A 15,806-nucleotide genomic window follows, 5' to 3' on the forward strand; every position below is an offset into this window, starting at 1 on the left:
ATTGGGGTTGAATAATTTTGAACACAACTGTATGCACACAAACAGACACACGCACATATGCACAAACATACGCAAACACACACACAAGCACATATGCACACACACACACACGCACATATGCACACACACAAGCACATATGCACACACATATGCACACAAACAGACACACATGCACATATGCACACACATACGCAAACACACACACGCACATATGCACACACAGACACGCACACACATACGCACACACACACACACACACACACACTCATACACACCACATATGCACACAACAGACACATATGCACACACATACGCAAACACACACACGCATATATGTACACAAATAGACACACACGCATATATGTACACACATAAGCAAACACATACACACACACACACACACGCACACATACGCAACACACACACACAAATAGACACACACGCATATATGTACACACATACGCACACACACATACACGCATATATGTAAACACACACACACATACACACATACACACGCATATATGTACACACACAGACACACACGCATATATGCACACATATACGCAAACACACACACACACATACACACACACATATGCAAACACACACATGAACATACACACACATGTACACACATATGTAAACACACACACACGAACATACGCACACACACGCATATATGCACATACACAGACACACGCATATATGTACACACATACATAAACACACACACACACACACAAAACTCATAAACACGCATATATGCACACAAACAGACACATACGCATATATGTACACACATACGCATACACACACATGTACACATATACACACACACGCACACACACAGACACACACGCATATGTACACACATACGCAAACACACACACACACACACACTCATACACGCATATATGCACACAAACAGACACGCATATATGCACACACATACGCAAACACACACATGAATATACACACACACATGCACATATGCACACACATACGCAAACACACACACACATACACACGCATATATGTACACATACGCAACACACACACACAAATATACGCACACACACACGCACATATGTACACAAACAGACACACACGCATATATGTACACACATACGCAAACACACACACGAATATACGCACACACACACGCACATATGCACACACGCAAACACACACAGACACACACACGCATATATGTACACACACACACAAACACACACACATATGCACACACATAAGCAAACACATACACGCACACACACACACACACGCATACACACGCATATATGTACACAAACAGACACACACGCATATATGTACACACATACGCAAACACACACACGAACACACGCATAAACACACGCATATATGTACACACGCAAACACACACAGACACACACACATATATACACACACACGCACACACACAGACACACACGCATATATGCACACACACGCAAACACACACACACGCATATACACACACATGTACACACATATGTACACATATACACACACACACATACACACACATACGCATATATGTAAACACACGCACACACATACACGCATATATGCACACAAATAGACACACACGCATATATATGTACACACATAACCAAACACACACACACATATACACACATACGCATATATGTACACACATGCACACATACGCAAATACACACACACACGCATATATGTACACACATATACACACACACACACACACATATACACACACACATACACACACACACACACATATGTACATATGTACACATATATACACACACGCATATATATGTACACATATGTACACATATACACACACACATGTACACACATGTACACACATGCACACATATGCACACATATGCACACATATGTACACACATACACACACATGCACACATGTACACACATGTACACATACACACATACATACACACACACACATGCACACATACACACACATGCACACACATGCACACACATACACATACACACACACACACACACATGTACACACATACACACATGCACACATGCACACACACACATACGCACACACATACACACACACACACCGTGCATGGCAGCAGACTTGGCCTCCTCGATGGACTCGTATTTATCCGTTAGCTGAGCTCGCGTCATTTTGTGTTCCATTAACTCCTGATCCAAACGCTGCTGCAGGATCTTCAGCCTATAGTTGAGATCGATTTCCATACTGTTCTTCTCCTACACACACACACACACACACACACACACACACACACACACACACACACACACACAGGACACAGAGTTATCTCAGTGATGTTTTGAAATATATATTTATAACAATGCTGGTACAAAGCACACCTTCTCCAAAATGTTGTTCCTCTCCTGTGCCTGCTTTCTTTCCATCTCCACCTTCGACATGCTTAGCTTCAGGTTCTTGTTGTCCTCCTGAAGCCCCGTAATGCGAGCTGCCATGCGTACACACAAACACACACACACACAAGTTGTGAGATAACGAGGACATCGCTTAAAATCTCATGGTACATGTTTACCAAGTGGATATCCTGTCTAGTACCTTTAGTACCTTCAGTATACAGGACTATGCAGTGGAAATTCTCTCTTAGTCCCCCTTACAATATACAGATTTTCTCTAGTGTACATCTGGAGTACCTTTAGTCTGCCTTGCAATATACAGATTCTCTCTAGTGTACATCTGGAGTACCTTTAGTCTGCCTTACAATATACAGATTCTCTCTAGTGTACATCTGGAGTACCTTTAGTCCACCTTACAATATACAGATTTTCTCTAGTGTACATCTGGAGTACCTTTAGTCTGCCTTACAATATACAGATTCTCTCTAGTGTACATCTGGAGTACCTTTAGTCCACCACAATATACAGATTCTCTCTAGTGTACATCTGGGTACCTTTAGTCCACCTACAATATACAGATTTTCTCTAGTGTACATCTGAGTACCTTTAGTCTGCCTTACAATATACAGATTCTCTCTAGTGTACATCTGGAGTACCTTTAGTCTGCCTTACAATATACAGATTCTCTCTAGTGTACATCTGGAGTACCTTTAGTCCACCTTACAATATACAGATTTTCTCTAGTGTACATCTGGAGTACCTTTAGTCCACCTTACAATATACAGATTTTCTCTAGTGTACATCTGGAGAACCTTTAGTCCACCTTACAATATACAGATTTTCTCTAGTGTACATCTGAGAACCTTTAGTCCACCTTACAATATACAGATTCTCTCTAGTGTACATCTGGGTACCTTTAGTCCACCTTACAATATACAGATTTTCTCTAGTGTACATCTGGAGAACCTTTAGTCCACCTTACAATATACAGATTTTCTCTAGTGTACATCTGGAGAACCTTTAGTCCACCTTACAATATACAGATTCTCTCTAGTGTACATCTGGAGAACCTTTAGTCCACCTTACAATATACAGATTTTCTCTAGTGTACTTTTGGAGAACCTTTAGTCCACCTTACAATATACAGATTCTCTCTAGTGTACTTTTGGAGAACCTTTAGTCCCCTTTACAAGAACAATCTTGATTCCTATTAAATTACTGTATTCCTATACCCTCCTAGAGATCCCAACTCATATCCTGCTCTGTACGTACCCTCCAGTTGACGGATCTCCTCAGATCCCTGGCTGTAGGTCCGTCTCTCAGTATCCAGCATGTTCTGCAACTGCAGCAATTCTCGTTCTAGTTGTCTCCTGGCGTCGTCAGATGCTCGATCTTCTCCTGAAGCTCTCCGTTCTGCGACTCCAGCTGACTCATAGACTTTGCCATCTCGGTCTGACTCTTCCTCAGGCGTGCTGCCGTATCAGACTCAGCTCGCAGCAGGTCGTTGGCCTCCTGAAGCTATTAATCAAACCCAATGACAAATCAGAACCGGTGACCAGTAAAAATGAATATTACCAATAAAACCAATCAGACCCGATAGTCAATGAGGCCTGACTGCCAATGAGACCTACTGAAAATTCACCAATCACCACTGGCCAATCAGACAAATTAGAACCAGAATCTAATCGAACCAAATGACCCAATTATTCCTAATGAGCAGTGAGGCTTTATGACCAATTTGACAAAATAGTTGATGATAAAATTGTTAAATCAGACCCCCAATAGACAACCAGATCCCAATGGTCCACCAGAATCAGACCCCAATACACAAGCAGACCCAGACCCTAAGAGACAACCAGACCCTAATGATCAACCAGAACCAGATGCCAATAAACAATCAGACCCCAATAGTTAATCAAAACAAGACCCCAATGATCAACCAGAACCAGATACCAATGGTCAATCAGAACCAGACACTATTGGTCAACCAGACCCCAATAATAAACCAAAACCAGACACCAATTGCCAACCAGAACCAGACACCAATGGTCAAACAGAACCAGACCAGAATGATTAACCCAAACAAGACTCCAATGGTCAACCAATGTTCATCTGGTTCCTTTCAAGGTTTCTTCCTTCTGCATCTCAGGAGTTTTTCCTCCACCACAGTCGCCACCAGCTCGTTCATCAGGGACAAACTTACACTTATAAAACTTATTAATTTTTATCGCCACATTATCTGTGTAAAGCTGCTCTGAGACAATGTTCATTGTTAAAAGCGCAATACAAATAAAAATAAAATAACCACAAAAATAAAAAAGCACAACTAGACTCCAATGGTCCACCAGAACCAGACTTCGAAAGACAACCAGACCGGATGGTCAAACAGAACTAGACCCCAATGACCAACCAGACCCCAGTGGTCCAACAGACCTTGATGTCCAACCAGAACAGATCCCATTGGCCAAACCAGACCCCAATGGTCAACCAAACCTGGATAGTCAACTAGATCCTAGTGACCAACCAGAACCATTTTCTGTCTAATCTAAATGAATATCTCTGTAATTCAGATCCAGCATCACCTGCATAGGACTGAATAAACTGAAACCAAATCATAAATAAAACATATGTAAATATGCCTGATTTTTAAAAAGCGAAGCTCATGTGCCTCATCCTAAATAAGTAATGGAAAGTGTGTAAGATCAAGACCTGGTGCTGCAGCTGGGTGATCTTCTCACTGGAAGCCTGGGTGTTCTGGCTGAGCTTCCTCATGTTCTCCAGCTGCTCTTTTAGAGTGGAAACTAAACCGGAAATAAGAGCGATTACAACTGAATATTTTTCTGGGGCATCATCATCATCATCACTATCACTGGTAAAAGAATATCACATTATATAAACCAAGAACAGGAAATAAGAAGAGGCGTCTGAACCAACCCTCGCTCTCCAGGTTGCGTCTCTTCTCTCCCTCCTGATCTGCTTTTCTCTGGTACTCAGTGGCTCGGTGCTGCAGCATCATCTTGTCCTTCTCCAGCTGGGACACGCTGGCTTCTGCACTTTTCCTCGTGTTACACTCTTCATCCAGCTCTTTCATAATCCGCTCTAGTTTGATGCTGGAGGACCTGAGGTTTACATACAGTGGAGAAGTGAAGATATCCAGGTACAAAGCACGCTCTACACTACAATAACCCAAGAAGATGATATACCTGCACTTCTGCTCGATCTCGTCCTTGAGCTGCATCTCTCCATGAAGCTGCTCCTCCAACTGGTGGATTTTCTTCAGCAGATTCTCCAACTGCACATTAATTCAGGATTAGCATTCTTACTTGTCCCAGCAAATACGGTGCACAGGTGGTATCTTCAAGTTCTTACCTGGCTTTTGTCCTCTTTAATAGCGCTGGCATGCTTGTTGCTGGTTTTCGTGCTCGAACCCCGTGAAAACCTAAACCAAAGAACATCCATCACTGCCAGATACCAGGGGTTCTCCAAATTTTTTTATCCTTTAATTTAAAATTCCACATTTTTTGTAATATCTCTGAACATGAGTAATGAGAGGCTGCACATGTGACTTGATAGTAGGTGGGATCTTTTGGTGAAGAAAACTCAGGCCACACAAGGTACAGGTTTGGTCCAAGAACTCATTCATGCCAAATCTTTGGATGAAACAATAGTAATATATTTTACCTCCATGTTCTGCATCAAATGGTACATGGGACTAGAGGTCGGTTTGACGGTGAATCTGCACCGATAGTTAATTGTGAAAAATCCATAGTGATAGTTTTTCCGGGTTGCGTTATACACAAAGAGAGTGGCATCTAGAGGCAAATCACTGACACCACATGCAATTTACCTTAAATGCCTTTTATAAAATTCATTTCTATTCTAATTTCTATTTTAGTTTAAATTTAGTTTCTTTTTTTAATGCATGTCTATTATTTACCTCAATATTTATTAATATAATGAGCATATTCATATTTATTTCATAACGACTCCTCATGACTCAGCATTTTTTATTTGTGTAATAAAGTTCAATAAAATTTTATATGAAGTGCTAGTTTTTATTGGTAAAATCAGTCGATCACTACATAGGACTGAATGGTAAGTTAAATCTAAAGGTGTGATTGGGGAACTAAAGAAAGTTGAGTGCACGAGGAACAGGATTAGTCTGAAAACTCATTTTAGCTCCATGTTCTGTATCAGACCAAACATGGGACTAGGGGGTCGACTGATTCATCGGATAAAAATCCATATCGATAGTTTTTCCGGGTTGCATTATGCGGTACGAGAGAGACCTCTAAAAGCGAAATCACTGAAGTTTATTTTAAGTTTTTTTTTTTTTTTTTTATGTAATTGTTTTTATTTGGAGGGTTACTTTGTATTTGAATGCATGTCTTTAATTTGCCAATATTTATTAATCTAATTTATATATAATTTAATCTAATTAATATAGTATATATTTATTTCATTAAGCACATCTTCATGATTCTGTATCTTTTTTATTTTTGTAATAAAGTCCAGTACTATTTTACATGGAGTGTTTGTTTATTTTTTATTCAGAATCCATTTTATAAGCATATCAGATGATTAATCGGTATCAGGAAAATCGGTCGACCTCTACATGGGACTCAATGGTAGGTGGGACCTAAAGGTGTGATTGGGGAACTAAAGAAAGCTCAGACCACATGAGGTACAGGGTTAGTTTAAGAACTCATCCAAGCCAAACATTTGGATCTGAATCTCGGCTCTATGAACCAGAACCCACCAAAACCAGAGATCCCATTTGGACCAGGACACATGACTGCTGAAGGTTTGGTTATTATCTTGAGCATTATTGTTCTTCTAATAGACTTTGGAAGCAGTGCACATGTGTGTTTGAGTTTATGTGTGTGTGCACGCGCGCGTGTGTGTGTGAGTGAGTGTATGTGTGCTCACTGGTGACCACTGTAGTAGGTGAAGCCCACAAACGGGAGCTGGTTTCCCACAAAGGCTTTAGGTATGGGGAAGGTTTCCTCCTCTCCTCGGTCCTCCTCAATATCGTCAAAATTGCTTGTATCAATGTCGCTACTCAATTCTGGCACCACAGGGGCGGCCGCTACACACACACACACACACACACACACACACACACACACACACACACACACACACACACACACACACACACACACACACAAAAGATGGAAATGAGAAGGGTTGGTGCAATAGGAACAGATGTTCATGTTCAGCTGAAGCATTCCCCTCACTCTCGCGGATGTTCTCCCAGGTCCACTGGTCGTTCTTGAAGAAAGAATGGCGCTTGATCTCGTCCACTCCGTTACGTCCTAAACGTACTTCCCTAAAAAAAGGTCACAGGAGATGAGGTAAAACACATGTAAACCCGGCAGGCAGGTATTGCTGATGCTGAAAGGAGAAACACACCTGTCGGTGAGGAAGGCGCAGATGAGGCTCTTGGCGTCTTTGGAGATGTCGCTGTCTTCGGGAACGTCAGAGCATTTTTATGGTTCATGATCTTGCTGTAGGTTCCCACCAGCGAGTCGGCGTAGAACGGCGTGTCGCCTGAACACGTCATGTTGCGCCGTCAGTAAAGCACAATAATATTTCTATTTTTTATTATACTTATCCATCCATCTTTTTCCATCCACCCACTCTGATCATCTATTCATCAGTATTTCTGTCCATCCGTCTCGCTGGTCATTTATTAATTTTTATACCTGTCTGCATGTCCTTTTTTTGCTGCATTTTTTGTCCATCTGTCTAGCCATATTTTCCCATCCATCCATCCGCCTGAGTTGTTTTATTCAGCTGTCTTCCAGTTCTTCCTTCTTTTTCTGTCTGTCCCAATTGCTGTCCTTCTCTCTGTCTATCTTTTTCCATCATATCTTCACCTCCATCTGTTTGGCTTTTTCTCCATTCATCTGTCATTTCCTGTCTGTCCTCCTTCAAGTCCAATTTATTTGTCTCACACACTATCCATCATCCTGTCTTATGTCCGCCTGTCTGGCTGTCTTTCTTTCTTGCTGCCTTTCTGTACAGCTGTCTATCTGCTCTACAGACAGATGTTAAGACGAGACAAACGTCTCGCCTGTCTAGCCGTCTTTTGTCTGTCTGGCCATCTTATACTGTCTTGTCTTAACATCTGTCTGTCTGTTTTTTAAAGTCTCCTCTTAACATCTGTCTAACCATCTTTTCTGACTCGTCTTGACATCTGTCTGCCCTGCTTTTTCCGTCTTATCTTAACATCTGTCCGTCTTTTTCCGCCTCGTCTAACCATTTGTATGTTTGTCTTTTTCCATCTTCTTTCTAAACATCTGTCTGGCCATATTTTTCTCTCATTTCAACTTCTGTCTTTTTTCGTCTTGCCTCATGCATCTGTCTGGCCGTCTTTTTCCGTCTCGCCTCATGCATCTGTCTGGCCGTCTTTTTCCGCCTCGCCTCATGCATCTGTCTGGCCGTCTTTTTCCGCCTCGCCTCATGCATCTGTCTGGCCGTCTTTTCCGTCTCGTCTCATGCATCTGTCTGGCCGTCTTTTTTTTTTTGTCTCGTCTTAACATCTGTCTGGCCGTCTTTTTTTTTTGTTTGTCTCATGTTCTTTCCATAATCCTGTGTTGCTGTCTTGATGTCTGTCTGGTTTTGTTTCCCCCGTCTGTCTCTTTATCTTGAGCTCTCTGTATTCATTCATTTGTTGGTGTGTGGAGAGCGTGTTACTCACCGACAAGCATCTCGTAGAGGAAAACTCCCACAGACCACCAGTCACACTCCCGACCGTAGTAGCCGTCTCCACCCTGAGACTTCAGTACCTCTGGAGAAATGTAGTCTGGAGTTCCTACTGCTGTGTCACATCGTACCATACCATCCTTAAAAAAAACACCACCGTGTCATACTAAAGCCTGGTCACTTAGAAAAATCTACAGAATTAAACAGTCATTAAACCTTGTTCATTTTCATGCAAGTGCCGAAATCTGCCAGCTTCAAGTGGCCCGTTTTATCCAGCAACATGTTGTCGGGTTTTACATCCCTGTGAACAGAAAACAAAACCCCAACATGAATCGTGATCAGAACCAAACAATTAACCTGCAGATCTCCCAAAACCCTGTGAGTGATGTTCCACTAGATTCTGTGGAGATTTCTGCTCATTAGTGCTCAGGTCCTGATGTAGGTTAGCTGAAGTGAAGAGGCCTGAGGTGCAGTCAGCATCCACATTCTTTTGTTTAATAGGGTTGGAGATTTATAGCAGGAGATCTTCCACTCTGTGGAAAGTGGATCTTCATGGAGCTGGCGTTGTGCACAAATGTCATGCTGAAACAAGTTTGGATCTCCTTGTTCAAAGATGTGCTGTAGAATTGTGTGCCTGTGAGTTTGGGGAAGAACCACATCTGTGTGGAAAAGTCAGGGGTCTCCACACTTTTAGGCAGAGGGTGTAGCTGAGCTCGTTGAAGAGTTACAGTACAGAAAGCTGTTTTGAAACTTTTGCTGAAAAGAATTTGGAGAAGTTACCATATATAACCATGCTGAATTTCCTCTTTTTGTATGTGAACCTCTTGGAATTTTATTTTGTCATAAAATGTGATCTGATCTTCATCTAACTTAAGCATATGGACAAATATAATGTTCTGATCTTTCATGGTTTTATTGAACACATTCAAAAATCCAAAAAGGTAATGGAAAAAGTAAGTGAACCCTTGGAATGAATAACTGATTACCCCCCAACTTGGAAGCAATAACCTCAACCAGAAGCTTCCTGAGGCAGGAGGAATTTCAGCTTTAGCTTTGTCATATTCTTTGGATGTCTGATGTGTGTGGCTCTCCAAGTCATTCCAAAGCATCTCCATGGGGTTGAGGTCTGAGCTCTGACTTCCCCTCAATGACTGCAAGCTGGCCAGGCTCTGATGCAGCAAAGCAGGTCCAAATCATGATGCTTCCTCCACCATACCTTATTGATGGGATGTTTTCATGATGATATGCAGTACATGTAGTCCACCCAGATGTAATTCTTCCCCAAACTCAGAGGCACACAATTGTATATGACGTCTTTGGATGAATGAAAGTTTCCGTTCACTTGATATAGAAGACCCAAACTGTGCACAAAGCCAGCTCCAAGAAAATCTGCTTTCCATGGGTTTGAGAGAAAGATCTCCTGCTGTGAACGCTGACTGCACCCCAGACCTCCTCACCTCACCAACAAAAGTACCTGATGTTATCAACACCCTTGTAGCTGAATGAGCACAAGGAACATCTTCAGAGAAGAGTGAAGGTTAATTATAACATCTCAAAAGAAGAAGGAAAAAAGTCCAGCAGGACATCCACAGTGTGATGGATTCCACTTTTTAATGCTGTAACGTTTAATAAACAGAGTTGACTGGAGCAGGTCATTGTGGAAAAGTGAAATCCATCACCCTGGTCTTCTCCTGCGGCGCTTTTTCCTTTATTTGGTGGAACTGAACATTCGCTTGCTGTCAGTGATGTGGAAACATTTGTGCTTTTAGACGCACTGTTTAAAGTAAAAAAAAAAAAAAAAAAGATCTCTTATTTAAATCCGGTCAGGACGGCGTGATGTGACCTGTGGATGAAGCCCATAGAGTGGATGCCGTCCAGCGCCAGCACCACCTCGGCGGTGTAGAAGCGAGCCCACTTCTCGGGCACGTCGTAATTGCTCATCAGGTTGACCAGGTCTCCTCCAGGCATGTACTCCATCACCATGTAGAGATAACGGCCGTCCTGGAAGGCGTAGAACAGCTGCAGGACGAGAGAAACCATCAGGACACACCTCAAAACCACTGTCAAGTGTGTGTGTGTGTGTGTGTGTGTGTGTGTGTGTGTGTGTGTGTGTGTGTATACATTAAAATCATGCTGTACCTGTACAACCCAGTTGCTGTTAGCGAAGGCCATGATGTCTCTCTCCTCCCAGAAAAAGGCAGAGTCGGAGCGCTTTATCATCTCAAACTTACTGAGAAGCTTCATAGCATACACTTTACTGCTGGCCTTGTGTCTCACCTGCACACACACACACACACACACACACACACAGACACGCACACACACACGCGCACACAGGGTCTCAGGGTCTTAATATCATGGGGTCTCTCCTCCTCTGTCTCTGACAGTTTTCAAATTATGTCCTAACTGTCCTACCTGCCCTAGCCCCCTATTGTCCAAGCCCCATATTGTCCTACCTGCCCTAGCCCCTATTGTCCAAGCCCCATATTGTCCTACCTGCCCTAGCCCCCTATTGTCCAAGCCCCATATTGTCCTACCTGCCCTAGCCCCCTATTGTCCAAGCCCCATATTGTCCTACCTGCCCTAGCCCCCTATTGTCCAAGCCCCATATTGTCCTACCTGCCCTAGCCCCTATTGTCCAAGCCCCATATTGTCCTACCTGCCTAGCCCCTATTGTCCAAGCCCCATATTGTCCTACCTGCCCTAGCCCCTATTGTCCAAGCCCCATATTGTCCTACCTGCCCTAGCCCCCTATTGTCCAAGCCCCATATTGTCCTACCTGCCCTAGCCCCTATTGTCCAAGCTCCATATTGTCCTACCTGCCCTAGCCCCCTATTGCCAAGCCCCATATTGCCCAAGCTAGCCTGATGCCCCTTGATCCAGGTTTCCCTAGCTTTCTTACTACCCAATTGTCCAAGCAGACCTAGTCCTCAATTGCCCTATTCCCCAAGCTAGTTCCATATTGCCCAAACAAAACTACTAATCCACTTGTCAAGCTTCAAGCTAGTCTCATATTCATCTAAACGTTACTTGTCTCCTACTGTCCAAACAGACCTGGTTCACTATTGTCTGGACTTCTGAGTATCCTAGTTCCTTGGTTCCCCTTTGTCAAAGCATTCCATGTCCCTTTTCTGTCCTGGGTTCCTAAGGTCCAATCTTCCCTATTTCCTTGTTGCCCCCATTTCCCTGCTCTCTAGCTATTATTTTCCCGCCTACTCTACTGCCCTAGTTTAATAGTTATTTAATTAATTGACAGAGAGATGATTTTAATTAATATCAAAAGTATTAAGTAAGTAATTTAAATCGCAGTGATAAACAGAACCACGCTAGAAAAACAATCATTTGAAGAAAAGAGGGCTGAGATCTTACGAGCTGCACTTCTCCGAACGCTCCTCTCCCAATCACCTTCACCACCTCATAGTCATCAGCCTTCATCCGCAGATCCCGGATCTTACTGATCGTGTCCTTGTCTACGGAGAGAGAGAGAGAGAGAGAGAGAGAGAGAGAGAATGTCCATCTAATGAAGACCTCTAACACAAGGACGTCAAGCCCCAGATAAATCCGGCCCTGGTCTGACTCTACTTTAATACTCTCAGGTAACAAGTGGTAAAGGATGAACAGGAAGTAAAGCAGTGAAGGAGAGAACCGGCTTCAGGGCTTAGTGTCTCTGAAAATAAACACCATTAGTGCCCATTATAATGAGGAGAGTTCAGTCCAGCTGTTCAGCAGAGCTGGGAGATGGAGATGAGATGGAGAAGGAGAAGGAACCCCCTCCCTCAAGAAAAAGACCATGAAGTACATTACTCACATCTGTTTAAGAAGTTGTCAATGCTCTTGTTCTTCCTCAGGGCAGGAAAATCAAGGTCATAGACCAGAGCATCCAAACCGTCCTGCAGAAACACAGACACACACACACACACACACACACACACAAAACGTTAAAACAGGCCAGGTATTTAACACACCGCAATAATAATGAAATAATTACAGTTTAAATAAACTTGTACAGAACACAGGTCACACCTTAATGCACTACTGTTTACTTCTCATCTAGAATTACATGAACCAATCAGAACACGGTTCAAATCCCACCCAAAAAGTCACCGTATGCAATTAGAACATAGTTCAGTTGCATAAAACGTCCTCGTTACCAGTTAAACCACAGTTCACTTCCTGTCTAAAATGTCTCTGTACCCCCCTAAATATTGTGCAGTTTCTGTCTAATATGCGCCCGTACCTGTCACTTCCGCACTTCATTTCCAGTCTAAAACCACTAAAGTATCCAAACACCACAGTTCACTTCCTGTTTAACATCAACCTTTAACCCAATCACACCACAGTTTATTTCCTGCCCAAAAACAACCCCGTGTCCAATCACACCACAGTTTATTTCCTGCCCAAAAACAACCCTGTATCCAATCACACCACAGTTTATTTGTTGCCAAAAAACAACCCCGTATCCAATCACACCACAGTTTATTTCCTGCCCAAAAACAACCCCGTATCCAATCACACCACAGTTTATTTCCTGCCCAAAAACAACCCTGTGTCCAATCACACCACAGTTTATTTCCTGCCCAAAAACAACCCTGTATCCAATCACACCACAGTTTATTTCCTGCCCAAAAACAACCCTGTATCCAATCACACCACAGTTTATTTCCTGCCCAAAAACAACCCTGTATCCAATCACACCACAGTTTATTTCCTGCCCAAAAACAACCCTGTATCCAATCACACCACAGTTTATTTCCTGCCCAAAACAACCCGTGTCCAATCACACCACAGTTTATTTGTTGCCAAAACAACCCGTGTCCAATCACACCACAGTTTATTTCCTGCCCAAAACAACCCGTGTCCAATCACACCACAGTTTATTTGTTGCCAAAAAACAACCCCGTATCCAATCACACCACAGTTTATTTCCTGCCCAAAACAACCCGTGTCCAATCACACCACAGTTTATTTCCTGCCCAAAACAACCCGTGTCCAATCACACCACAGTTTATTTGTTGCCAAAACAACCCGTGTCCAATCACACCACAGTTTATTTCCTGCCCAAAACAACCCGTGTCCAATCACACCACAGTTTATTTCCTGCCCAAAAACAACCCTGTGTCCAATCACACCAGTTTATTTCCTGCCCAAAAACAACCCTGTGTCCAATCACACCACAGTTTATTTCCTGCCCAAAACAACCCGTGTCCAATCACACCACAGTTTATTTCCTGCCCAAAACAACCCGTGTCCAATCACACCACAGTTTATTTCCTGCCCAAAAACAACCCCGTATCCAATCACACCAGTTTATTTCCTGCCCAAAACAACCCGTGTCCAATCACCACAGTTTATTTTCTGCCCAAAACAACCCGTGTCCAATCACACCACAGTTTATTTGTTGCCAAAACAACCCTGTCCAATCACACCACAGTTTATTTCCTGCCCAAAAACAACCCTGTATCCAATCACACCACAGTTTATTTCCTGCCCAAAAACAACCCTGTATCCAATCACACCACAGTTTATTTCCTGCCCAAAAACAACCCTGTGTCCAATCACACCACAGTTTATTTCCTGCCCAAAACAACCCCGTGTCCAATCACACCAGTTTATTTGTTGCCAAAAAACAGCCCCGTGTCCAATCACACCACAGTTTATTTCCTGCCCAAAAACAACCCCGTGTCCAATCACACCACAGTTTATTTCCTACCCAAAAACAACCCCGTGTCCAATCACACCACAGTTTATTTCCTGCCCAAAACAACCCGTGTCCAATCACACCACAGTTTATTTCCTGCCCAAAACAACCCGTGTCCAATCACACCACAGTTTATTTCCTGCCCAAAAACAACCCCGTGTCCAATCACACCACAGTTTATTTGTTGCATTAAACACTCCCATATCCAATCACACCACAGTTTATTTCCTGCCCAAAAACAACCCCGTGTCCAATCACACCACAGTTTATTTTCTGCCCAAAACAACCCTGTCCAATCACACCACAGTTTATTTGTTGCCAAAAAACAACCCCGTGTCCAATCACACCACAGTTTATTTCCTGCCCAAAAACAACCCTGTATCCAATCACACCACAGTTTATTTCCTGCCCAAAAACAACCCTGTATCCAATTACACCACAGTTTATTTCCTGCCCAAAAACAACCCCGTGTCCAATCACACCACAGTTTATTTTCTGCCCAAAAACAACCCCGTGTCCAATCACACCACAGTTTATTTGTTGCCAAAAACAACCCCGTGTCCAATCACACCACAGTTTATTTCCTGCCCAAAAACAACCCTGTATCCAATCACACCACAGTTTATTTCCTGCCCAAAAACAACCCTGTATCCAATTACACCACAGTTTATTTCCTGCCCAAAAACAACCCTGTGTCCAATCACACCACAGTTTATTTCCTGCCCAAAAACAACCCCGTGTCCAATCACACCAGTTTATTTGTTGCCAAAAAACAGCCCCGTGTCCAATCACACCACAGTTTATTTCCTGCCCAAAAACAACCCCGTGTCCAATCACGGGGGGTTAAAGGCCGTGTGTCCTGCAGCGAGCGGTGTGTTATTTACTGATAATCCTCTGTAATCCTACACCTTACTGTCTTACTGACACATTACTCAGTTAGTAGGGCAGCAGGAAACTACACATACACACACACTCATCACACACACACTAAGCACACATACAG

At 42.9% G+C, this 15,806-nt stretch overlaps 1 protein-coding gene across 1 annotated transcript in view; it reads right to left on the minus strand.

The window, feature by feature from the left end:
• rock1 (Rho-associated, coiled-coil containing protein kinase 1) overlaps positions 1–15,806 on the minus strand; it is a 48,708-nt gene that overhangs the window by 13,587 nt on the left and 19,315 nt on the right. Inside the window, 18 exon segments of the mRNA XM_046851995.1 lie at positions 2,109–2,259; positions 2,383–2,489; positions 3,667–3,786; positions 3,789–3,912; positions 5,104–5,195; positions 5,329–5,513; positions 5,598–5,686; positions 5,764–5,833; positions 7,324–7,483; positions 7,635–7,726; positions 7,810–7,867; positions 7,870–7,947; positions 9,101–9,245; positions 9,322–9,406; positions 10,949–11,124; positions 11,245–11,382; positions 12,475–12,575; positions 12,914–12,995. Of these exon segments, the coding sequence (XP_046707951.1) occupies positions 2,109–2,259; positions 2,383–2,489; positions 3,667–3,786; positions 3,789–3,912; positions 5,104–5,195; positions 5,329–5,513; positions 5,598–5,686; positions 5,764–5,833; positions 7,324–7,483; positions 7,635–7,726; positions 7,810–7,867; positions 7,870–7,947; positions 9,101–9,245; positions 9,322–9,406; positions 10,949–11,124; positions 11,245–11,382; positions 12,475–12,575; positions 12,914–12,995 (2,053 nt within the window).

Source organism: Silurus meridionalis, chromosome 6, assembly GCF_014805685.1.
Source record: "Silurus meridionalis isolate SWU-2019-XX chromosome 6, ASM1480568v1, whole genome shotgun sequence".
NCBI lineage: Eukaryota > Metazoa > Chordata > Actinopteri > Siluriformes > Siluridae > Silurus > Silurus meridionalis.